General features: G+C 43.2%; 3 protein-coding genes and 1 non-coding gene across 8 annotated transcripts; 2 read left to right on the top strand and 2 right to left on the bottom strand.

Moving 5' to 3' along the window:
• Positions 1-346: 346 nt before the first annotated feature.
• LOC135552825 (uncharacterized) lies at positions 347-8118 on the bottom strand. 4 transcript variants are annotated; one of them, XM_064984700.1, is made up of 5 exons: positions 7845-8118; positions 6124-6244; positions 2180-3071; positions 1814-2069; positions 347-1565 (listed from the first exon to the last, which is right to left on the bottom strand). In XM_064984700.1, exons 3-5 carry the CDS (start codon positions 3040-3042, stop codon positions 1329-1331), a joined length of 1356 nt encoding a protein of 451 aa, XP_064840772.1. In that variant the 5' UTR covers positions 3043-3071; positions 6124-6244; positions 7845-8118; the 3' UTR covers positions 347-1328. The 4 variants fall into 4 exon arrangements, with proteins under 4 accessions (XP_064840772.1, XP_064840773.1, XP_064840771.1 ...); XM_064984701.1 differs by having other exon boundaries at positions 2180-2497; positions 7845-8116; XM_064984699.1 differs by lacking the exon at positions 6124-6244 and having other exon boundaries at positions 7845-8117.
• A 526-nt stretch (positions 8119-8644) lies between these two features.
• LOC135552823 (DNA-directed RNA polymerase II subunit RPB4) lies at positions 8645-11158 on the top strand. The gene is made up of 4 exons (XM_064984698.1): positions 8645-8960; positions 9418-9598; positions 9735-9830; positions 10750-11158. Exons 1-4 carry the CDS (start codon positions 8885-8887, stop codon positions 10826-10828), a joined length of 432 nt encoding a protein of 143 aa, XP_064840770.1. The 5' UTR covers positions 8645-8884; the 3' UTR covers positions 10829-11158.
• Positions 11159-19769: 8611 nt separating this feature from the next.
• trnag-ucc (transfer RNA glycine (anticodon UCC)) lies at positions 19770-19841 on the bottom strand. The gene has a single exon. It is a non-coding gene; the product is annotated as a tRNA-Gly (tRNA).
• A 75-nt stretch (positions 19842-19916) lies between these two features.
• Positions 19917-24275, top strand: ilkap (integrin-linked kinase-associated serine/threonine phosphatase). Of its 2 annotated transcripts, none has more exons than XM_064982730.1 (10): positions 19917-20159; positions 20607-20735; positions 20896-21013; positions 21241-21347; positions 21772-21862; positions 22485-22572; positions 22816-22949; positions 23110-23229; positions 23476-23557; positions 23654-24275. In XM_064982730.1, the coding sequence occupies exons 1-10, from the start codon at positions 20117-20119 to the stop codon at positions 23792-23794; spliced, it is 1053 nt and encodes a 350-aa protein (XP_064838802.1). In that variant the 5' UTR covers positions 19917-20116; the 3' UTR covers positions 23795-24275. The 2 variants fall into 2 exon arrangements, with proteins under 2 accessions (XP_064838802.1, XP_064838801.1); XM_064982729.1 differs by having other exon boundaries at positions 19918-20159; positions 21769-21862.
• The last annotated feature ends 640 nt before the right edge of the window (positions 24276-24915 follow it).

Below are 24915 nucleotides of genomic sequence, written 5' to 3'. Positions count from 1 at the left end.
GTTTTAATGGAGCACGGCTCCCGAGTGGCGCAGCAGTCTAAGGCACTGCATATCAGTGCAAGAGGCATCACTGCAGTCCCTGGTTTGAATTTAGGCTGCATCACATCCAGCTGTGATTGGGAGTTTTATAGGGTTGGCCCAGCGTCGTTCGGGGTAGGCTGTTATTGTAAATGAGAATTTGTTCTTAACTGACTTGTCTAGTTGAATAAAGGTTAAATAAATTTAAAAAGCATCACCATTATGAAGCAAGTATTCTTTGTGCCTATTTAAACAACTGATCTCCAGCACAACTTCCCGTCAGCTGCCACACTATATATACTGAACAAAAATATAAATGCAACATGTAGTGTTTTCATGAGATTCAATAAAATATCCCAGAAACTTTCCATATGCACAAAAATCTTATTTCTCTCATTTGTTCATATCCCTGTTGGTGAGCATTTCTCCTTTGCCAAGATAATCTGTCCACCTGAAAGGTGTGGCATATCAAGAAACTGATTAAACAGCATTATCATTACACAGGTGCACTAGGTGCTGGGGACAATAAAAGACCACTAAAATGTGAGGTTTGTCACACAACACAATGTCATAGATGTCTCAAGTTTTGAGGAAGCGTGCAGTTGGCATGCTGGCTGCAGGAATGTCCACCAGAGCTGTTGCCAGAGAAATTAATGTTCATTTATTTACCATAAGCTGCCTCCAAAGTCATTTTCGATAATTTGGCAGTATGTCCAACTGGCCTCAAAACTGCAGACCACGTGTAACCACGCCAGCCCAGTGGGTAGACCTGACTCCCAAGTGGGTGGGTCTATGCCCACCCATAGCAGTGCCCCTGCCCAGTCATGTTAAATCCATAGATTTGGCCCTAATAATTTATTTAAATTGACAGATTTCCTTCTTTGAAATCAGTAAAATATTTTAAATTGTTGCATGTTGTGTTTATATTTTTGTTCAGTAATAGGTTGATCTCTGCTCACATGAAATCAGCTCCAGGTATCTGAGATGTCGTAAGGCAGGCATGGTTTATTTACATTCAAATATTTGACAGTAAAGTAATAGGTTAAAATCTCTAAACCTGCAGTCGCCATAGCCTTTTACCACAGACACACCCCAGACCAGTCCTTTACCACAGACACAACCCAGACCAGTCCTTTACCACAGACACACACCAGACCAATCCTTTACCACAGACACAACCCAGACCAGTCCTTTACCACAGACACAACTACAGTTTGTCTCGGGACTTCCATATCTGAGATCCTGAACAAGCGTGTCTCATCCTAAACAAGCTAGCCACATGGTTCTACCACAGTGTCCAGGCATGCTAGCTACTCCTCCGGCCTCATATCTAGTACATCTCTGATGTAGGGCAGGACAGCATCGGTGTAGAACATCTCCAGCTTGGCCAGGGTTTCGTCCCAGAACACAGGGTCAAAGGTCACAGGGACGATGGCTGTTTCCTTCAGGGTGAACACCACTAGGTCAGCCTGGGTTAACCCTGTCACCGCCAGCTGGCACTGGATCTGGGTGAAATAGCTGTGGTCTGGCTTCAGATGGTACCTCACCTGTAGAGAAAAGAAGAATAGGGAAGTGCTGCTAGAATACACTAGTAGGTAGATCTTTACAGATTGAAGGTGCTCTTTGGTTAAGGGGTTAACTGGTCATCAAAAACAAGGGGGACCAAGGCAAAGCACTCTTCATATAATTAAAATGCCTTTATGATGATAGTATGCTTGAAAAATAAAAAAATAAAGCTTGGTATAGCCCAAGTCAGGGGGTACAATGATACAACAAACAACATGTCTTAACTAACCTGTCCCCCCTCCTCCCCCTGGTCCTGTATTGTCAGGCAGAAGGCTGGGTCCTCTCTACAGGCCTGGGCTACAGTGTTCTGACGGTGCTTGTAGGGACACTTGACCTCTAGGCAGAGCAGCCATTGGCCAGTCCTTTGGTCCTCTACGATGCCATCAGGACTGCCTGCTAGCCAGGGGCGCTGGGGGTCGATGAACAAGCCACACTCCTGCACCCTCACCGCCCGGCCCAGGGCCTTGCTCTTCAGGCTCTGATATCTGAGATAAAATGAGATGAGATTGTACTTTATTACAGACACAGAATACAACATTCAATACAACATTTAAAAACAATCGCAGAACAATTAAAGTAAATGCATAGATGGTACCTCCGCATGGCCTCGGCTTCTCGCTCAATGCCCCAGGTCATGGCGCGGGTCTTGACGTTGGTGCCGCGGCCTGTGATGGCGGCCAGGTAGGAAGCCGGCGGGGTCGTGCTCTGGCCAGTAACGAAGCGGCTATGGGCGAGTCGGTGAGCGACCGAGGCTGTGATTCGGTTCTGACGCCAGGAGAACCAGCTGGGGTTCTCTCTCTGGCCCCGGGTCTGGAGCTCCACCGCCTCCACCTCTACTTTTTGACATAACCCCAGGGGCAGTGCTTTGGGCCTGAGGGGAGAGACCATGGAGCTCCCCCCAATTTGGTTGGTCCTGGGGGGAGAGACCACAGGCTTACCCCTGACCTGGCTGCTCTTGTCAGGGCCTTGACTATGCTGATGGGCCTCAGCTGTCTTCTCTGCGATGTCAGGATGATATCTGACAGTAGGGATGTTCCTTTTGGCGTAACGTGTGTCTGTGGTCTTTTCTCCTGCTCCCCTGGCCTGGCTAGCCGTGGCTCTGCTGATTTTACTAGATTTTATTTGATCCTGATTGGTCCTGGGGGGAGAGACCACAGGCTTACCCCTGACCTGACTGCGCTTGTCAGGGCTATGACTATGCTGATGGGCCTCAGGTCTCTTCTGTGCGATGTCAGGATGATATCTGACAGTAGGGATGTTCTTCTTGGCATAACGTATGTCTGTGTTTGCTACTGCTTCTCTGGTCTGGCTGGCCGTCGCTCTGCTGGTTCCTGAGTCCCCTGAGCCATTAGAGGGATTGAGGGTGGAACCTTTGTTGATATGCCTTTGTTTTGGTGGGCTCTTTAAGGCTGAGCTGTCAGTGTGAGAGACATTTTTGTTTGTCTTTCTGGGACTCATGGTTCTGTGAGTTTCAAGAAGTTAGTATTCTGTAAATTCAATACAAAAAGGAGGAGGTAAGATACTGTGGCATGTAAACCATTCCTATGTCATATTCCTAAATCTGGACCTGCTGTGTGTGGCATGGTTTACTGTTCGTAGTAAATTGCCATGTTTGTTGCAATTTTCAGTGATGTATGAAGTCTTGAGTTCAGCATGTGGGAAAGATCAGGGTCCAGAGATCATACCCATGTTTCCTAGTAGGTGGATCGCATTTAAGAGTTCCCGACATGATGTGAATGTCGGCATTAGGCTGGCTGCCACACACACAACCGTGTGAGCTGTTGGTCAGCTCAACTCTCTCTTTCTCCAGACTAGCTCAGCTCAGCCATCCACTCAAGATCTTACATCAAATGCCCACTGCATTACCTCCCGAGAGAATTGTCTTCGGTTTTTGTCGTGTATATTCCCCCCCAAGCCCGACATTGTGATGGCTCTCAAGGAACCACACTGGACTTTGTGCAAACTAGAAACAGCATATACGAGGCCACATTTATTGTAGCTGGGGACGTTAATAAAGAAAATCTGAGGAAAATCTTCTATGCTACACGCGGGGAGAACATGCTTGACCATTGTTACTTTCCCTTCCGGGGCGGCTACAAGGCCCTCCCTTTGGCAAATCAGATCACACCTCCATGCTGCTCCTCCCCGCATAAAGGCAGAGACTTAAGCAGGAAGCTTCAAGACTATTTTGATCACTCAAACAGGGAAATGTTCTGTTCCTACTGTGACGATTAGAACTTATCCTAACCAAAAATCATGGGAAAATGGCAGCATTCGTGCAAAACTGAAAGCACAAACCTCCGTATTTAACCACGGAAAGGTGACTGGGGACATAGACATGTACAAACAAACAGGCTATGACCTCCGTAAGGCAATCAATGAGGAAAAACGTCAGTACATGGAAAAAGTGGAGTCGCAATTCAACGGCTCGGACAAGAGACGCATGTGTTAGGGAAAGCCAGCCAAGTCGGGGACAGTGACGCTTCACTCTCGGACAAGTTAAACATTTTCATCGCCCACTTCAACGAAAACAACACCGAGCCGCCGATGTGAGCCCCCACCGCTCACAAGGACTGTGTGCCGCATAATCATAGCATGTGCAGACCAGCTGGCTGGAGTGTTTACGGACATATTAAATCTCTCCTTATCCCAGTATGTTGTCCCAGCTTGCTTCAAGATGTCCACCATTATGCCTGTACCCAAGAAAGCGAAGGTAACTGAACTAAATTACTATTGCTCCTTAGAACTCACTTCTGTCATTATGAAGTGCTTTAAGAGAATGGTTAAGGATCACCTCCACCTTACCCGACACCCTAGACCCACTACAATTTGCATACCGCCCCAACAGATCTACAGATGATGCAATCACCATTGCACTGCACACGGCCCTATCCCACCTGGACAAGAGGAATATCTATGTAAGAATGCTGTTCATTGACTACAGCTCAGTCTTCAAGCTCATCACTAAGCTCATGACCCTGGGTCTGAACCCCTCCCTGTCCAACGGTGTCCTAGACTTCCTGACAGTTCGACCCCAGGTGGTGAAGGTAGGCAACAACACCTCTGCCATGCTGATCCTCAACAGGGGGCCCCACAGGGGTGGATGCTCAGCCCCCTCCTGTACTCCCTGTTCACCCATGACTGCGTGACCACGCACGTCTCCAAATCAATCATCAAGTTTGCTGATGACATCTACAGCACCCGATGTCACAGGAAGGCTGAGAAGATTATCAGGTACCTCAGCCACCCGAGCCACGGATGATCGGGTTCAAGTCCGGGCTCTGGCTCTGCCACTCAAGGACATTCAGAGACTTGTCTCACTATGCTTCACCGTAGGGATGGTGCCAGGTTTCCTCCAAACGTGGCGCTTGGCATTCAGGCCAAAGAGTTCGATCTTGGTTTCATCAGACCAGAGACTCTTGTTTCTCATGGTCTGAGAGTCTTTAGGTGCCTTTTGGCAAACTCCAAGCAGGCTATCATGTGCCCTTTACTGAGGAGTGGCTTACGTCTGACCACTCTATCATAAAGGCCTGATTGGGGGAGTGCTGCAGAGATGGTTGTTCTTCTGGAAGGTTTTCCCGTCTTCACAGAGGAACTCTTTAGCTCTGTCAGAGTGACCTTCGGGTTCTTGGTCACTTCCGTGAACAAGGCCCTTCTCCCCTGATTGCTCAGTTTAGCAGGGGGCGGCCAGCTCTAGGAAGAGTTTTGGTGGTTCCAAACTTCTTCCATTTAAGAATGATGGGAGCCACTGTGTTCTTAGGGACCTTCAATGCTTTGGTATCCTTCCCCAGATCTGTGCCTCGACACAATCCTGTCTCTGAGCTCTACGGACAATTCCGTCGACCTCATAGTTCGGTTTTTGCTCTGACATGCATTGTCAACTGTGGGACCTTATATAGACTGGTGTGTGCCTTTCCAAATCATGTCCAATCGATTGAATTTACCACAGGTGAACTCCAATGAAGTTGTATAATGATAATCGATGCACCTGAGCTCAATTTCGAGTCTCATAGCAAAGGGTCTGAATACATATGTAAATAAGGTATTTCTGCTAAAATTTCTCTACCTGTTTTTGCTTTGCTTTTGCTTTTGGGTATTGTGTGTAGATTGCTGAGGAAATTGATTTATTTAATCCATTTTAGAATAAGGCTATAACAAAATGTGGAAAAAGTCAAGGGGCCTGAATACTTTCCGAATGGCACTGTAAGTATATACAGTGGAAGTTGGAAGTTTGTTTTTCAACCACTCCACAAGTTTCTTGTTAACAAACTAAAGTTTTGGCAACGTCGGGTAGGACATCTACTTTGCGCATGACAAGTAGTTTTTTCCAACAATTGTTTACAGACAGATTATTTCACTTATAATTCACTCTATCACAATTTCAGTGGGTCAGAAGTTTACATACACCAAGTTGACAGTGCCTTTAAACAGCTTGGAAAATTACAGAAAATTATGTCATGGCTTTAAAAGCTTCTGATAGGCTATTGACATAATTTGAGTCAATTAGAGGTGTACCTATGGATGTATTTCAAGGCCTACCTTCAAACTCACTCCGCTTTGCTTGACAATGCGGGAAAATCAAAAGAATTCAGCCACAACCTCCACAAGTCTGGTTCATCCTTGGTTGAAATTTCCAAACACCTGAAGGTATCACGTTCATCTGTACAAACAATAGTATGCAAGTATAAACACCATGGGACCACGCAGCCATCATACCGCTCAGGAAGGAGACGTGTTCTGTCTCCTAGAGATGAACGTACTTTGGTGTGAAAAGTGCAAATCAATCCCAGAACAACAGCAAAGGACCTTGTGAAGATGCTGGAGGAAACAGATACAAAATAATCTATATCCACAGTAAAACGAGTCCTGTATCAACATAACCTGAAAGGCCGCTCAGCAAGGAAGAAGCCACTGCTCCAAAACCGCCATAAAAAAGCCAGACTATGGTTTGCAACTGCACATGGGGAGTTGCAAACCATAGTCTGATCGTTCTTTTTGGATCGTTCTTTTTGGAGAAATGTCCTCTGGTCTGATGAAATAAAAATAGATCTGTTTGGCCATAATGACCATCGTTATGTTTGGAGGAAAAAAGCGGAGGCTTGCAAGCCGAAGAACACCATCCCAACCGTGAAGCACGGGGGAGGCAGCATCATGTTGTGGGGGTGCTTTGCTGCAGGAGGGACTGGTGCACTTCACAAAATAGATGGCATCATGAGGATGGAAAATTACGTGGATATATTGAAGCAACATCTCAAGACATCAGTCAGGAAGTTAAAGCTTGGTCGCAAATGGGTCTTCCAAATGGACAATGACCCCAAACATACTTCCAAAGGACAACAAAGTCAAGGTATTGGAGTGGCCTTCACAAAGCCCTGACCTCAACCCTATAGAACATTTGTGGGCAGAACTGAAAAAGCGTGTGTGAGTAAGGAGGCCTACAAACCTGACTCAGTTACACCAGCTCTGGCAGGAGGAATGGGCCAAAATTCACCCAACTTATTGACCCAAGTTAAACAATTTAAAGGCAATGCTACCAAATACTAATTGAGTGTATGTAAACTTCTGACCCACTGGTAATGTGATGAAATAAATAAAAGCTGAAATAAATCACTCTCTACTATTATTCTGACATTTCACATTCTTAAAATAGTGGTGATCCTAACTGACCTAAAACAGGTAATATTTACTAAGATTAAACGTTGGGAATTGTGAAAAACTGAGTTTCAATGTATTTGGCTAAGGTGTATGTACACTTCCGACTTCAACTGTAATGTATTCTATGGCTCATCCTATACAACTACTGCTGTACACACATTTTCTATTCACATACTGTCCATACACACCCTTCACATACTTATATATTTATATTCCTGACTCTGGTCCAGAAGCTAATTTTCTGCAATCCTACACTATTAGAAAAAAACAATGGTTCCAAGAGGGTTATTCCTGCTGTCCCCATAGGAGAACCCTTTTTGGTTTCAGGTAGAACTCTTTTGGGTTCCATGGAGAACCCTCTGTGGAAAGGGTTCTACATATAACCCAAAAGGGTTCTACCTGGAACCAAAAATGTTCTCATATGGGGACAGCCGAAGAACCCTTTTAGGTTTTTGGCCGTTTCAAACTAATAGTTTTAGAAAGAATACAGCAAACCTATGTCAATAGGCTATACGGCCGTATAAACTAAGGACATCATTGTCCTACTCTACTTTCCTATTAAATTACAGGCAATAATGGTATTGCGCAAAATATTTGTCGCTTACCCGATGAAGTTATGTCTCGTCTCGAGCTGTGTATGAAAGTGAAACTGGTTCTACGTGACTCACTGTCTCATGACAAGCAAGTCAGATTCATCCTGTTGACTTCCTGCCGTTGTGTGTGTCTGTGTTTTTGTGTATCGGACATGTCCTGAACATGTCTAGTGTCCGTAGCCGCCTTAACGTCAACTGGGAACTCGGAAAAAACGAGCTCCGACTACGTGACACACTATCTCATGGCAAGCACGTCAGATTCATCCTGCTGGGTTGCTGCTGCTGCTGCTGTGTGTGTGTGTGTGTGTGTGTGTGTTTGTTTTTGTTCCAAGTCAGAAACTCTGCCATCTTTCTAGAGCTCCGACTATCTAAAGTCATTGTTTGACCTCGTTTTTTTCTGAGTCCAAGTTGTCTTGAAAGCACCAAGTGAGATAAAATAGCCTATACATTCTACAGACCCTACATTTACATTTTTTTTTTAAGTCATTTAGCAGACGCTCTTATCCAGAGCGAATACTCCCTACGGAGTATTCGCTGCAATACTTTGTGTGGCACCCAGAATAGTTTTTAATCTATATACCAGTATGTAATATATGTACATTGATTCGCATTGGGGTCATTTATTTGACATTTGAACATGTTTTAAAACCCAAATGTCACTTAAATATGAACAAATATTGATCATTGTCATTGTTTATACAATTATTTGTTATATATCATGAACAAATAGAGTTTTTTGACATCTTTCTACTATTACGTTGAGGGACTTTTATTTTTAAAATCTCTGAAACTCCGTGACCCAGAAGTACTTTTTTTGTGTTTCTGACGAGACGCTGATTGGTACGCAACTTCCTTCCTTGATGAATTTGGAAATTCGTCGTGCTAGTGTTTTTGTTATGCCGAAACAATTCTGCAAACAATTATAAGGCGCCGATATACGGCATTTTTGGTTCAGAGCAAGCAACTGGATATCAGCTGTTTCTTTTTTTGATTCATTTTTCTAACTGTTACCCGCAGCTAGGAAGGCTCATTCATTCAGTGTGACAAGCAGCATGGCGTCCAGTGGCGGTTCAACAACAACTGTCGGAGATATTGAGGAGGACGCTTCTCAGCTACTTTTCCCCAAAGGTTTGTATCAAAATGTATTTTTTGTTAACTAGATTGAATATAACGATTCACTTAAGGTACCTATCTAACTATATTCCACATTATAAACTTGGTGGTTTGAGCCCTGAATTCTGGGATATCAGACCGAATACCACTGGTATTTTTACTGCTCTAATTACCTTGGTAACCTGTTTTTACAATAGCAGTAAGGCTCCTCGAGAGGTTCGTGATTAATGGCCAATATACCACAGCTAAATGTTGTTCTTAATCCCGACGCAACGCGGAGTGCCTGTACACAGCCCTTAAGCCGTGGTAATTGGCCATAAATCACCAACCCAGAGGAGCCTTATTGCTATTATAAACTGGTTATCAACGTAGGGGCATTTTTACTGCCCTCAGCCGTGGTATATTGGCCATATTCCACCCCCCCTCAGGCATTATTGCTTAATTAAAACCCACCCTCCCCTTCATTCTTCAGAGTTCGAGAACGCGGAGACACTTCTAAACTCTGAGGTACACATGCTTCTGGAGCATCGCAAGCAGCAGAACGAGAGTGCAGAGGACGAACAAGAGCTATCTGAGGTCTTCATGAAAACTCTGAATTATACTGCACGTTTCAGCCGTTTCAAAAACAGAGAAACTATCGCCAGTGTTCGCAGGTCAGTGTAACTGTTGTCACTATCACAACCAAAAACATATGTCAATACCTTATAAAAGTCCATGTACATTTATTTGGTGGTGAATGTTTTCATTAACTTTTCATGTTGACTGAAATTATTGTCCTGTATCCCACAGCTTGCTCTTGCAGAAGAAGCTGCATAAGTTTGAGTTAGCCAGTTTGGCCAACCTTTGTCCAGAAGCAGCGGAGGAGGCCAAAGCCCTCATCCCTAGGTAACACCTGCTGTTACTGTCTTCTCACTTATCGCCATACTCAGCCCTCTAAACCAGTGGTTCCCAAACTGCCTGGGGGGGGGGGTGTCAGTCCAGCTTTCAGTCCAGCTTTCAACTTACTCTAGAAAGTGCACAAGGTGCCATTATGAAGTTGGGTAGTGCATCGTCAGTTCCTCTTGTCAGTCATTGCATACCTTAGAGAGCCATTTATAACTTGTCAAGAATGTCCAGATCAACTATCCCATGTCAGTTAACTTTTTAAAGCTATTTTTATTTGCCTAAATATCATGTTTGTCACTCATATCACATCAACACACATTAGACAGGGCAAAATGTAAAGAATTTGAAAAAGATTAACTTTAAAACAGCAACATTCTCTGCACCCCATGACAAAATGTGTACAATTGCAGGAATTAAGCTTTAAACCTTGTTCTCTCTGCCAACAAGTAGGTTGTGAACCGTTTGTGTCATGAACAGAACTTGTGCCCATAGAAATAGATGTGGTGCTTATGCAGGGGGGCGTGGGATGTTCCACAATGCTGGAAGGAGGGCCTGAGTGAGAAACTTTAGAAACCCCTGCTCTAACCTAGACTCTTAAGCCTCGTCTCATATTGGGTAGCAGTCGGCTCTTGACCAGGAAATCGGGCTTAAGCGTTTGGTATAACCAAACTGTGTGGCAGGTAGCCTCGTGGTTAGAACATTTGGCCAGAAACTGAAGTGGCTTGATAAAATCCCAGAGCTGACAAGGTAAAAATCTGTCGTTCTACCCCTGAACAAGGCAGTTAACCCAGTGCTCCCCGGTAGGCCGTCATTGTAAATAAGAATTTGTTCTTAACTGATTTGCCTAGTTAAATAAATGTTACATTTAGTGACTGGAGTTGTGCTGTTTTGTTCTGAAACCTGCTTGTTCTCTCTGCAGTGTGGAGGGGCGGTTTGAGGATGAGGAGCTGCAGCAAATCCTTGATGACATTCAGACCAAGAGAAGTTTCCAGTACTGAGGACAATTCCTCCTCATCTGGCCTATTCTAACCCTAAACCCATTATGTCAGAATATACTGGTCGTCGCTACTCACCCAGAAGGACATTGAGTCCCAAATGACACCCTATTCACTATATAGTGCACTGCTTTTGACCGTTCTCCCCAGGATGGGTATCTCCAGCTCAGACTTTTTATTTTTGTGTGTGTGTGTGTGTGGGGGGGGGGTTTATAGATGTGCATCAGGCACCACAGATGTACATTCATTATCCATTTTGATGGCCATACCAAGCTAGGATGAATATATACATTCCTAGATGTAAATACTTTTCAAATAAACATCTGAAATACTTTTCATAGCAATTTGTTTTATTTTCATTTAGCTCCTATACAATTTCAGGACCTACTCATGGGCCTGGTGCAGTGATTACCCCCCCCCCCCCATACCTCATCGGTAAGCCATGATATTAGGGTAGGAGTACTGCTCCAGCCTGCAGTATACTAGACCAGTGTACTACCTGACTGGTTATGGATACACTCTGGGACAACAGTGAAGTGTCAGGCCAAAAGGGCGTGAGGCTGGTCCACAATAGGTACCTGGAGACACTGCCCCCCCCCCCCCCCCTGTACAGAAGCCAGGGTGCTCTGCTGTGGTGCTGACTATCAGATATATGTTCCTCCTGGAGAGACTGGTGGGCTTGAAGACTGCATCCACACCACTCGGACACAAAGACGGGGTGATCTGGAAGACTGACATGGGAAATGGACATTGACCGCTTCCTGGCTGGCTCACTGCAACAGAGAAACCAGATTCAATTGTAAAAAGATGCAAACACAAGTCTTTAGTTAAGTACAGCACAAACGTGAATATCTTTATGTAATTGCGATTTGACTTAGACTTACCAGAAATGAAGCGCTATTGTACAGTTGAAGTCGGACGTTTACATACACGTTTACATACACATACACTTACATACACGCGTCATTAAAACTTGTTTTTCAACCACTCCACAAATTTCTTGTGAACAAAGAGTTTTGGCAAGTCGTTTAGGAGATCTACTTGAGATCTACTTTGTGCATGACAAGTAATTTTTCGAACAATTGTTTACAGACAGATTATTTCACTGTATCACAATTGCAGTGGGTCAGAAGTTTACATACACTAAATTGACTGCCTTTAAACAGCTTGGAAAATTCCAGGAAATTATGTCATGGCTTGAGAAGCGTCTGATAGGCTCATTGACATAATCTGAGTGCACCTGTGGATGTATTTCAAGGCCTACCTTTAAACTCAGTGCCTTTTTGCTTGACATCATGGGAAAATCAAAAGAAATCTGCCAAGACCTCAGAAAAATAATTGTAGACCACAAGTCTGGTTCATCCTTGGGAGCAATTTCCAAATGCCTGAAGGTACCACGTTCATCTGTACAAACGATAGTATGCAAGTATAAACACCATGGGACCACGCAGCCATCATACCACTCAGGAAGGAGATGTGCGTTCTGTCTCCTAGAGATGAATGTACTTTGGTGTGAAAAGTGCAAATCAATCCCAGAACAACAGCAAAGGACCTTGTGAAGATGCTGGAGGAAACCGGTACAAAAGTATCTATATCCACAGTAAAAGGAGACCTATATCAACATAACCTGAAAGACCACTCAGCAAGGAAGAAGCCACTGCTCCAAAACCACCATAAAAAAGCCAGACTACAGTTTGCAACAGCACATGGGGACAAAGATTGTACTTTTTGGAAAAATGTCCTCTGGTCTGATGAAACAAAAATAGAACTGTACCCATAATGACCATTGTTATTGTTATGTTTGGAGGGAAAAAGGGGAGGCTTGCAAGCCGAAAAAACACCATCCCAACCGTGGAGCACGGGGGTGACTGCGTCATGTTGTGGGGGTGCTTTGCTGCAGGAGGGACTGGTGCACTTCACAAAACAAGGCATCATGAGGATGGAAAATTATGTGGATATATTGAAGCAACATCTCATGACATCAGTCAGGAAGTTTAGGCTTGGTTGGAAATGTCTTCCAAATGTCTTCCAATTGGACAATGACCTCAAGCATACTTCCAAAGTTGTGGCAAAATGGCTTAAGGACAATAAAGTCAAGGTATTGGAGTGGCCATCACAAAGACCTGATCTCAATCCTATAGAAAATGTGTGGGCAGAACTGAAAAAGTGTGTGTGAGCAAGGAGGCCTACAAACCTGACTCGGTTACACCAGTTCTGTCAGGAGGAATGGGCCAAAATTCACCCAACTTCTTGTGGGAAGCTTGTGGAAGTTAAACAATTAACCAATTTAAAAGCAATGCTACCAAACACTAACTGAGTGTATGTAAACGTCTGACCCACTGGGAATGTGATGAAAGAAATAAAAGCTGAAATAGATCATTCTCTCTACTATTATTCTGACATTTCACATTCTTAAAATCAAGTGGTGATCGTAACTGACCTAAGACAGGGAATTTTTACTAGGATTAAATGTCAGGAATTGTGAAACTGAGTTTAAATGTATTTGGCCAAGGTGTATATAAACTTCTGACTTCAACTGTATATTAATATGGGCTATTTTCAGCTCTTTCCTGGGTAGCTTATCAAAGATAGACATCATATGGAAAAGAGCAAACAAAGCTAGATAAAACATATGCATTCTGGAGTCCATTAATCAGTTGGTGTGTGTGCTGCGGTGTTGAGGCTACGAACCCATAGGCTTGGCTCTCTTATCACTTCCAGGTTTTTGGGAGGGAGGGTGGACAATGAGCCTGTCATAACAGATGTAAGCAATGTCCCCACACACTCTGCCAGCTTTCATGGCTGGGATACGTTATTTCCTCTTCTGGCGCACAGCTTCAGGATAGTCCTTGTTCAGGAAGACGTACATTCCTCTCAAGTTCTTGGCTCTTTCCAGAACAGCTACCTAGTCCTTGAACCTCAGGAACTTGACCACTATCTGCCTGGGCCTGTCATCTGGTCTTGTGGTGGGTTTTCCAGTCCTGTGGTCTTTGTCATGGTATCAACGTAGGTTACACTGTTACTTCTCACAGTTCAAGACATGACATGTCACACGGAAGCCTGGAAACAACAACAAACAGCAGAGATCTGGACAGCCACAAGCCTGGGACAATCCGCGGTCCTCGACACAATGGCTAACCCTGTCGCGGGCTGCTTTCAAGCCCTCAAGAAAACTCAGCTAGCTTGTGTGATAGGAAAATGACCTATTTACCTGCTTAGTTTGGTATTAATAGTTAGCAATTAATACTTAACAAATAGAACATTTATGTTCTGTTTAATTCGGTATTGCTGTAAAGAGATGGTTTCCACTCTAGCTTCTTGCAGTTAGTCTGCTAGAGATAGCTTGAGCTGACAATGGCTTGGTGATAAAAACCTAAAAGCTGGCATTCTGTAGACAAGATGTGGTGTGTGACCCGAGATAGAGATAGCCTGGAAGAGTTTAAAACAATGCCTCATTGTCTCACCTACCTGGCATCTGGGAAACTAAGCCGGGTTGGGAGTGAATCACCATCCTGTGTAGACAACCACGGTGGCTTATGGGAGTTGAAACCAGTCTGACTTAGCATTTTTAAGTCCTATATAAGGTCTCTGTTTTATCATTATCAGTAAGGCTCTCGGCCCAAATGTCAAGACTGTTGGGTCGATGGTTTCATTATTGCAATAATTAGTCGATATTGAATAAAGATGATTGTTTGAAGAAATGACAAAGTCTCTCTCACTTGAATAGAATATTCCACCACACTTCATAGGCATCTAACTAGCTAGCAGCTACAACAAGCAACTCCTCATACCCGGCATTGGTCGGCAGGATCACTGGACAGATAGTAGCGGTTCCATCAACTGATGCCAACCGCATCGCCGGATCCAAACTCAAAAGGTAGCTTTCTATTAACCAGACTTTCAAAACTTTCCAAAACAGCAAACTTTGTCACAAACTTTTCAAAACAACAAACTCTCCCTTGTTGCATGTTCAACCGGACGTATAGAGGGGGGAATAAGAAATGTAGCTAGGCCCATAACTACATGGATGAACTGTAGTTGTACGTTCTTGAACAGACTTTGAGGTACGTTTGCTCCCTTTTGGTGGGTGTGACGAGGTGTGGCTTGAAGAAATTAATTCTGTATTTTAAAGGTCATTGGAAAGCTAATGGCATTCCCCAACTCACAACCTATGAGCGCATTTGAGTGGTAAGGCCAAAGCAACTGACAGTGGACAAAAGTCGAGGAGTGAAGTGGAGGGAAGTGCATCTGTGACAGCTGAAAGTCGGACACTAATGTGGATTTCCAACAGCAAGGCTCATATCAACATGGCAATGTTCCCAATTTATTATAAAAGGTTTTCTTTATAATGTCGAGATAAATATGTAGGCATATCTAACCCCCATATCACACACTCACAAACTGAAATCATAATATAATAATATGTGTGTATGTGTAGGCTACACAGTGTACAATCAATTACTGAGAGTCTCAAATATCACATTTATCGGTATACTGTATATCCACTGTACACATGAATCACAACAAATTGGTTCATGTTTTGGTCATGTTCGCGTGGATCAAACTAAAACATCCTAATGATTGTTGACAATAGCCTCCCACAATGCAGCAGGATAATGTTGGTGAAAAGCAACTACAGAAACTAGCAGTTGACCTCAGTCAAAACTTCATGAACTTTGATCACATGATTTTTGTAAAGTTCAAGCAGTTGACATGTAGGCAAGCTGGAAAAATGTTATCCCCAGAATGCAACACACTTTGAAAGGCGGTGACCACTGACTTGACAAAAGTGATCTGCCCACAACCAAATCCCTCCAACTGGTTGTTCAGTATAGCAACGTTTATGTTCAATTGAACATTCTAGACCCTCTCTTTCTAAAATTATCCGCCACAATTGTTGCAAGCCCTATTACGAGCCTGTTCAAACGATTGGAAACCTGCCGCGGTCATCCCCCTCTTCAAAGGGGGAGACACTCTAGACCTAAACTGTTAAAAACCTATATCTATCCTACCCTGTCTTTCTAAAGTCTTCAAAAGCCAAGTTAACAAACAGATCACCGGCCATTTCGAATCCCACCGTACATTCTCCGCTATGCAATCTGGTTTCCGAGCTGGTCATGGGTGCACCTCAGCCCACGCTCAAGGTCCTAAACAATATCATAACCGCCATCAATAAAAGACAATACCGTGCAGCCGTATTCATCGACCTGGCCAAGGCTTTCGACTCTGTCAATCATCGCATTCTTATCGGCAGACTCAACTGCCTTGGTTATTCAAATGACTGCCTCGCCTGGTTCACCAACTACATCTCAGATAGAGTCCGGTGTGTCAAATCGGAGGGACTGTTGTCCAGACCTCTGGCAGTCTCTATGGGTGTGCCGCAGGGTTCAATTCTCGGGCCGACTCTTTTCTCTGTATACATCAATGATCTTGCTCTTGCTGCTGGTGATTCTCTCTACGTAGACGACACCATTCTGTATACTTCTGGCCCTTCTTTGGACACTTTGTAACAAACCTCCAGACGAGCTTCAATGCCATACAACACTTATTCCGTGGCCTCCAACTGCTCTTAAATGCTAGTAAAACTAAAGGCATACTTTTCAACCGATCGCTGCCTGCACCCGCCCGCCCAACTAGCATTACTGCTCTGGATGGTTCTGACTTAGAATATGTGGACAACTACAAATACCTAGGTGTCTGGTTAGACTGTAAACTCTCCTTCCAGACTCACAATAAGCATCTCCAATCCAAAATGAAATCTAGTATTGGCTTGATATTTCGCAGCAAAGCATCCTTCACTCATGCTTCCAAACATACCCTCGTAAAACTGACTATCCTACCGATCCTCGACTTCGGCGATGCCATTTACAAAACAGCCTCCAACACTCTACTCAGCAAATTGGATGTAGTCTTATCACAGTGTCATCCATTTGTCACCAAAGCCCCATATACTACCCCCCACTGCGACCTGTATGTTCTCGTTGGCTGGCCCTCGCTTCATATTTGTCGCCAAACCCACTGGCTCCAGGTCATCTATAAGTATTCGCTAGGTAAAGCCCCGCCTTATCTCAGCTCACTGGTCACCATAGCAGCACCCACCCGTAGCACACACTCCAGCAGGTATATTTCACTGGTCACCCCCAAAGCCAACTCCTCGTTTGGCCACCTTTTCTTCCAGTTCTCTGCTGCCAATGACTGGAACGAATTGCAAAAATCACTGAAGCTGGAGTCTTATATCTCCCTCACTAACTTCAAGCATCAGCTGTCAGTGTAGCTTACCGATCATTACACCTGTACATAGCCCATCTGTAAATAGCCCACCCCATTCCCTCATGCCCATATTGTTCTTTTTTTTCCTCCTTTGCACATCAGTATCTCTACTTGCACATTCTTCTTCTGCACATCTATCAATCCAGTGTTTAATTTTATTGCTAAATTGTAATTATTTTGCGACTATGCCCTATTTATTGCCTAACCTCCCTAATCTTACTAGATTTGCACACACTGTATATGGATTTTTCTATTGTGTTATTTACTGTGTGTTTATTGATCCCATGTGTAACTCTGTGTTCTTTGTGTCACACTGCTTAATCTTAGCCAGGTCGCGGTTGTAAATGAGAACTTGTTCTCAAGTGGCCTACCTGGTTAAATAAAGGTGAGGGGAAAAAAATGTGGTGTCATTTCATGGGGCTCTGAATAGTACGGTGTGTTGCTGGCCTTTTACCGTGGCCAAACAGCTTAAAATGGGGTGCCTGGACACTATATGGTACATTTTGGAAGATTTACCCAAAAATGTACCAAGTTTCAATACCAGGAATAATTCCCATTTATCCAGAGATCCCCTGGAAATATGTCACGGTTCTCCCAAAATAAGATTGTCGCTGGGCCACATTGAGGCTGCACCATCATGTCAAGATTTCACGGAAAGTGACACTGATATTAAGTAATAATAGATTAGTCCTAACTTTGATCGCCAATGACATTGTTGTGAATTGCAAAACAGGCCATTCATAAATTCAGAGCGTTATCATGTTCCTTAATTAATTCAGCACATTTCAGCAGTAGCGTAGGCCTCGGCTATCTCGTCACAGTGTGGCACCTAAAGACTCTCAGACCATATGAGAAACAAGATTTTCTGGTCTGATGTAGCCAAGAATGAGCTCTTTGGCCTGAAAGCCAAGAGTCATGTCTGGAAGAAACATGGCACCATCCTTACAGTGAAGCATTGTGGTGGCAGCATCATGCTGTGGAGAAGTTTTTCAGCTGCAGGGACTGGGAGACTAGTCAGGATTGAGGCAAAGATGAACAAAGCAAAGTACAGAGAGCTCTTTAATGAAAACCTGCTCCAGAGTACTCAGGACCTCAGACTGGGGTGAAGGTTCCCCTTCCAACAGGACCCTAAGCACACAGCCAAGACAACGCAGGAATGGCTTCGGGACAAGTCTCTCAATGCCCTTGAGTGGCCCAGCCAGAGCCTGACCTTGAACCCGATCGAACATCTCTGGAGAGACCTGAAAATAGCTGTGCAGTGACGCTCCCCGTCCAACCTGACAGAGATTGAGAGGAATGGCAGAGAAGAATGGGAGAAACTCCCCAAATACAGGTGTGCCAAACCTTTCTAAAAACCTGTTTTTGCTTTATCATTATGGGGTATTGTGTGTAGATTGATGAGGGGGAAAAAATGATTTAATAGTTTTTAGAATAAGGCTGTAACGTAACAAAATGTATAAAAAGTCAAGGGGCCTGAATACTTTCTTAAGGCACTGTATGAACTGATATGAAAACACTTGATTGAACACTTCCAGTTTTTCTATTTAAATTATTATACAACATTCTTGCCACCAACAGAATGCTATATATATGTTCAACATAATCTCACACTCAATTCCTGCAAATATGTAGAAAAAAAAGTATTTCAGCACATTTCATGTGTTTTTGTGTGGCTTAATTTGTGTGAAAATACACACATTTTTTTGCAACTAAATTAATAGGAAAACATAAAAAGATTTGTGGACTTCATTCATAGGAAAATACGTTTTTTGGCTTCAGAACAATCTTTTGAAAGTTATTGGAGCAATGCATTTTGGGCAATGGTGTTCTACACTTCCTTTTTTGTGTCCCACAATTATTTATATAACAAAACAAACAGTTTAACAAACCAATATTGTTAATCAACCAAGTTCTCACCGAACTATTTATAATATAATAGTAGCCTTAAAAAGTATTTATGCCATTGCTGTTTTCTGTGATGTGCAATTTGTTTGTGCAACACAACAAACATAAACTAAGACCTTAAACATTAGATTTCTAAATTGCAACCTTGAACAATAGCAGCAATAAATGATCAATAATCATACAATCAAAATAATGTTACATTTTTTAAAATGGTCATTTTAGGCCTATATTATTTGTTTTACCGGTAGGCTATTACTACTGTATGTTCTTTACATTCATTTACTTAATCTCCAACCATTTCTCCATGTACTCCACTTTATAATATTATTTGTCGTATATAATGTAGTAATTATCTTTGGTAAAAATGTTCGCCCCATGTTGTTATACATTGTTTTGATATAATTTGAACACTATGCAAATCTGCAAATAATATTGATTTTGTATCAGACACATAGCGTCTTCACCGCGGACATTTATTTTGAAGGCATAATACGAAAACCGGATGTCTTAACCTTGCTGCCGTGATGCTATTAAAGCAAAGCTTGACATAACTTTCGAGTTCGACGAGAGACCAAAATCGTCGGGCGTCGCCAGGTGGTTGAAGGCTATATCACAACCCTTTTTGAGCATCTTCATTCAATGTTGCATTGTTGGCACTTTTGTGTCGGTTATTGATTGGGGAAAAATATGTAGAAAATGGTTTGTATATAGCTTACAGCCAAATGATTTTCACAAAGCATGCGAGATCAGACAGTATTACAAAAAAATTTGCGTTGGCCGGGAATCGAACCCGGGTCAACTGCTTGGAAGGCAGCTATGCTCACCACTATACCACCAACGCTGACATAGTGAATCATATTGATATTTGAAGTAATAGCTGATGTTTTCCGTAATTCGAAAAGTTTCATTTATATTTTTTATTAGACCATATACATATCGGACTAGCCAATTAGCTAAATGTTCATAGAAAATAGGAAAACTTTTTGAAAATACGTCACAATGAAATAATACAGATGTGCTAATGTTGTTCATTTGCTACATTTTCATTAGCTACTATTTGCGAGCGCCCCTGAATGAAGCCAGAAGCAGCAAACCAGCGAAAGCGCCTTCTTCAATATGGATTTATTTGACGATCTTCCAGAACCAACCCAAACCGCAGGTAGATAACTTGATATGTCACTTTAAACATGTTTCACGAATTACACATTTAACATGTTTCAAGGTGTCGTAATCAAATAACGTTAGCTTGCTAATGCTAAACCAGCCTCTACTATAACGTGTTTGCTAACATTACATTAGTCAATTATGTGACGTTAGCGAGCCTTGTTTGGGTTAGCAAGTCAACTGCTATGTAGCACACAGAGAGCAACCAAATCTAGCTATCGAGCTAACGTTACTTGAACAAATATCACCTAACAGTTTATTTTTTATAAGAATAGCTAGTCATTAATTTGATAGGCCCAGTGCAGTGGGCTTCCCGACTAGCTATCAAACGTTACTTGTTAGCTAAGCTGGAACTGCTAAACTGGGTAGTTGACAGTTAGTCGTGGATGACTGAATAGCTATCTTTTCCCTTCATTGTCTGTCCCGGTTCGTCCTGCATCAGGTGAAGCCTCGGTACAGAAGACATGTCCATCACCCCTGGAGGACAGGGGGTCCAAGAGGAAAAGAGACGCACCTGATGATAATGAGGTGTTGGAAGAACAAAAACTAGAAGAAAAGAAAGTTTGTAAAGGTTTTCGACATTTCCACATGAATGTGCAGTATGCCACTTATTTTATGTTTGTCTTGTCTGTCTGTGTCTGGGTGTAAAGTTACTACTAGCTATGAGAGATCACTCTGTGTCCCCAGATGATCAATCTCTGAGTGAAAGTGATCACTCTCTGTGTCCCCAGGTGTGCCTATACTGAAGGGGTATGTAGCCGCTCGGAGGGGAGAGAGAGAGGAGATGCAGGACGCTCACATTCTCCTATCTGACATGAAAACCTGCCTGTCCACCCTTCCAACTACAGTGTAAGTCCCAAGGATGAGTCCCAAAGTGCACCCTATTGCCAGTCATATGTAGTTTCCTACTTTTGAACAGACCCTCCAAAAGTAGTACACTATATAGGTAAGAATGTCTTTTGGGAGACATCCTAAGCCCCCTTCTCTATAACATAGGGGAGTGTCAGTCTGTTAGGACCTGGAAGGTGCGATGGTGTGCTCCAGTGAAGTGACGTACACTACTGTCTGTGTTGAAGGTCTCGTCTGGCCTACTTCGCTGTGTTCGACGGCCATGGAGGAGCTAGAGCCTCTCGCTTCGCTGCAGAACATCTTCACCACACTCTGGCCCTGAAGTTCCCTAAAGGTGAATGGAAAGACTCAGATCTCCTCTTCACTGTCAAAATACTGGGCCGGATTTATTTGTTGTGTTATCTCTTCACATATTCAATATATATGAGTTAATTCTTGAGATTTGGCTCCTGAGTGGCGCAGCACTGCATCTCAGTGTTAGAGGCGTCACTACAGACCCTGGTTCGATTCCAGGCTGTATCACAACCAGCCGTGTTTGGCTCGGCATTGTCTGGGTTTGGCCGGGATAGGCTGTCATGGTAAATAAGAATGTGTTCTTAACAGACTTGCCTGGTTAAATCATTTCAAAAATGACTCAGATCACATGCTTATTCATCCTCAATAAACATGGCTTTCATTTCTAGTGGTATTATCTCTTCACAATATTCTAGAAGATTCATCAATATCTAATGCATATTGTGTGTCTCCTCCCACAGTAGAAACTGAGAACCTGGACAAACTCGTGAAGAAGTGCCTACTAGACACCTTCCGACAAACAGATGAAGACTTCCTGAAAAAAGCCTCCAGCCAGTAAGTGCTTAGTCTTGTAAACCCGACCCTAGGCAACAGCAGTGACTAGGTTCTGGTAGATATGACACACTCTCTTGGTAACTACGATAAGGGAAGACGGACAACTCTCCCAACAAATCACGAGGCAAACATGCCAGAACGTCTTTATTCAAAACCGAAATTTGTGGTTTCAGTGAGTTGGTAGTTGATGTAAACTAGCCACTTGCAAAATGCACTCATTAAAAATCTCTGTAATTTTTTCTACTATTTGGTATTTTATTCAAGCGGATAAGGCAGTGATGTAGGTAGTGATCGGAGTTCCTCTTTACCAGACTGACATTTTATTACGTACAGACGTGTTAAGCCGGAACAATGAAACATTATGGGAGGCAACACGGATGTCTAGTAAGTGCTTTGAATGTCTGTGCATTACTATGGTTGAGTCCGAAATTCAACCAAATTACAACCTATTCCTTATATAGCTTTGTTTCCCAATGGGCCCTGATCAAAAGTAGTGCACTATGTAGGGGATAGGGTGCCATTTGGGAGTATTTTCAAAGCCTTATAAATTGATGAGCTAATCTGTCCTACATGAATGAATGTATGAAGTGATGTGTACAGTGTTTTTGGTCTGGTCCCACAGGAAGCCTGCCTGGAAGGATGGCTCTACAGCCACCTGTATGTTAGTGGTGGATGACATGGTGTATGTAGCCAACCTGGGAGACAGCAGGGTAAGGTGCTCCTCTGCTCACACATTCCGTATATAGTGCACCACTTTTGACCAGTGCCCTATTGACCCTTGGCTAAAGTAATGCACTAGGGAATAGGGTGCAATTTTATACATAACCTTAGTTTTAACCTGTTTATTTAGCCATCATCTATGATGATATTGCCATAGGAAGTGGCTTTTTTTATTCTGTTGCGTTGTAGTACATTTCCTCACCTGTAACATTGTGTCTCTGTTCTTTCTGTAGGCGGTTCTTTGTCGGATGGAACAGGAAATGCTGGGCGGAGATAGGAAGTGTGTCACTCTGGCACTGAGTAAGGAACACAACCCCACCATCTACGAGGAGCGCATGAGGATCCAGCGGGCGGGGGGCACCGTGAGGTACTGGGCTTTCACTGGGCTTTCATATCTTTTCTCTGTAAATCTGTGCCTGGAAAAAACCATCAACAAGTACTGGTGATGTCCTTGACCTGCTCTGTGAGGAGGAATAACTATTTAATCAACTCTTTATCCATGGTTGCTGCTGTGTATGTTGCTGCAGGGATGGGAGAGTTCTTGGGGTGCTGGAAGTGTCCAGGTCTATAGGAGATGGACAGTACAAACGCATTGGAGTCATATCCACACCTGACCTCAGACGCTGTCAGCTTACACCCAATGACAGGTAAGACACTGACTCTTTCAACCAATGATCAGTAAGACATGTACGGTTTTAACCAATGACAGGTAACACTATGCCAGGTACTCCCAGCCGAGCCCCGTTCCAATACTTTGTAAATGCATTTTCTTTTACTCCCTTCCTTGAAGTAGTCACTGAACTGACATGATGTGGGCTTGGAAAAGCTAATTGAATTTGTTGGCTGACTGATGGGTGAACTCTCTCTCTTTCTCTTTTTTCTCTCTCTCTCAGGTTCATTATCCTGGGCTGTGATGGTCTGTTTAAAGTGTTTTCTGCAGAGGATGCTGTTAAATACGTTCTCAACGTCTTGCAGGTATACATCATGCTCACAATGTGTGTTTATGGATAAAAGAGGTCTCATGATGTGTGTTTGCTGCGGTGTGTGACACTGTTTTGCGGGTATTTTCAGAATGGGAGTGTTGAGAGGAAGGAGGGACAGACTGAGGAAGAAGGCCACTATGAAGCAGCATGTCAGAGACTGGCCAACGAGGCAGTGAGAAGAGGATGTGCTGACAATGTTACCGTCATACTGGTGTCTGTTAGCTTCTGAACAGACACCTGATCTGGCCCATCATTGATGTGTCTCATTGCGTGCCTCAGTGCCTCTGAGTGCTATGTCCACTGTGGCTCCAGACCTAAAAACACATGAACACATCCCACCGCTGCCACCAACAGACGAACATCAGAAACATGTTGGTCAACCGTTCATTATAAAGGAGGTGTTCTAATCTCTAACTCAATGTGAACTGTATACCCTACGCATGCACACAATGCAAGAACGAAAATTTCTAATGGCTTGTGTTGTGTACTTGGATAGGGTGTAAATTAGGCTTAATGCCCTGTACTGCTTATCCTGATGACTACTAATGATTTAAATGGTCTTTATGGTTTCTGATCAATACCTTGTCTTATCTCATTTGTTTTATTGCCCTCAATGTTACATTTTCTTTGATGTACTTTTAAGAAACTATTTCAGAACATAATTTCAGAGATTGTCCCCCAGAATTAAAAAAAAAATGTATACAACCCTGTATGATCCAATCTGAAGCTGGTCTAGATTTAACGGACTCATGTCTTCCTCCAAGCCGACTCCCCCTGGATAATACAGATGTACAGTACCAGTCAAAAGTTTGGACACACCTACTCATTCAAGGGTTTTTCTTTATTTTTGCTATGTTCTACATTGTAGAATAATAGGGAAGACATCAAAACTATGAAATAACACATGGAATGACGTAGTAACCAAAAAAGTGTTAAATATGTCTGAGATTCTTCGAAGTACCTGCCTTTTTTCAACTTAACCTTTATTTAACTACGCAAGTCAGTTAAGAACAAATTCTTATTTACAATGACAGCCTAGGAACAGTGGGTTAATAGCTTGTTCAGGGACAGAACAACAGATTTTTACCTTGTCACCTCAGGGATTCGATATAGCAACCTTCCGGTTACTGGCCCAACACACTAACCACTACGCTGCCTGCCACCCCATGACAGCCTCTATGACAGCTTTGCACACTCTTGGCATTCTCTCAACCAGCTTCATGAGGTAGTCACCTAGAATACTTTTCCAACAGTCCTGAAGGAGTTCCCATATATGCTGAGCACTTGTTGGTTTTCCTTCACTCTGCGGTCCAACTCATCCCAAACCATCTCAATTGGGTTGAGGTCGGG

This window comes from Oncorhynchus masou, chromosome 13 (genome assembly GCF_036934945.1).
Source record: "Oncorhynchus masou masou isolate Uvic2021 chromosome 13, UVic_Omas_1.1, whole genome shotgun sequence".
In the NCBI taxonomy this organism is placed as follows: Eukaryota; Metazoa; Chordata; class Actinopteri; order Salmoniformes; family Salmonidae; genus Oncorhynchus; species Oncorhynchus masou.
Note: the sequence above shows the minus strand (reverse complement) of the source record. Positions and strands in the feature narration are given on the sequence as shown.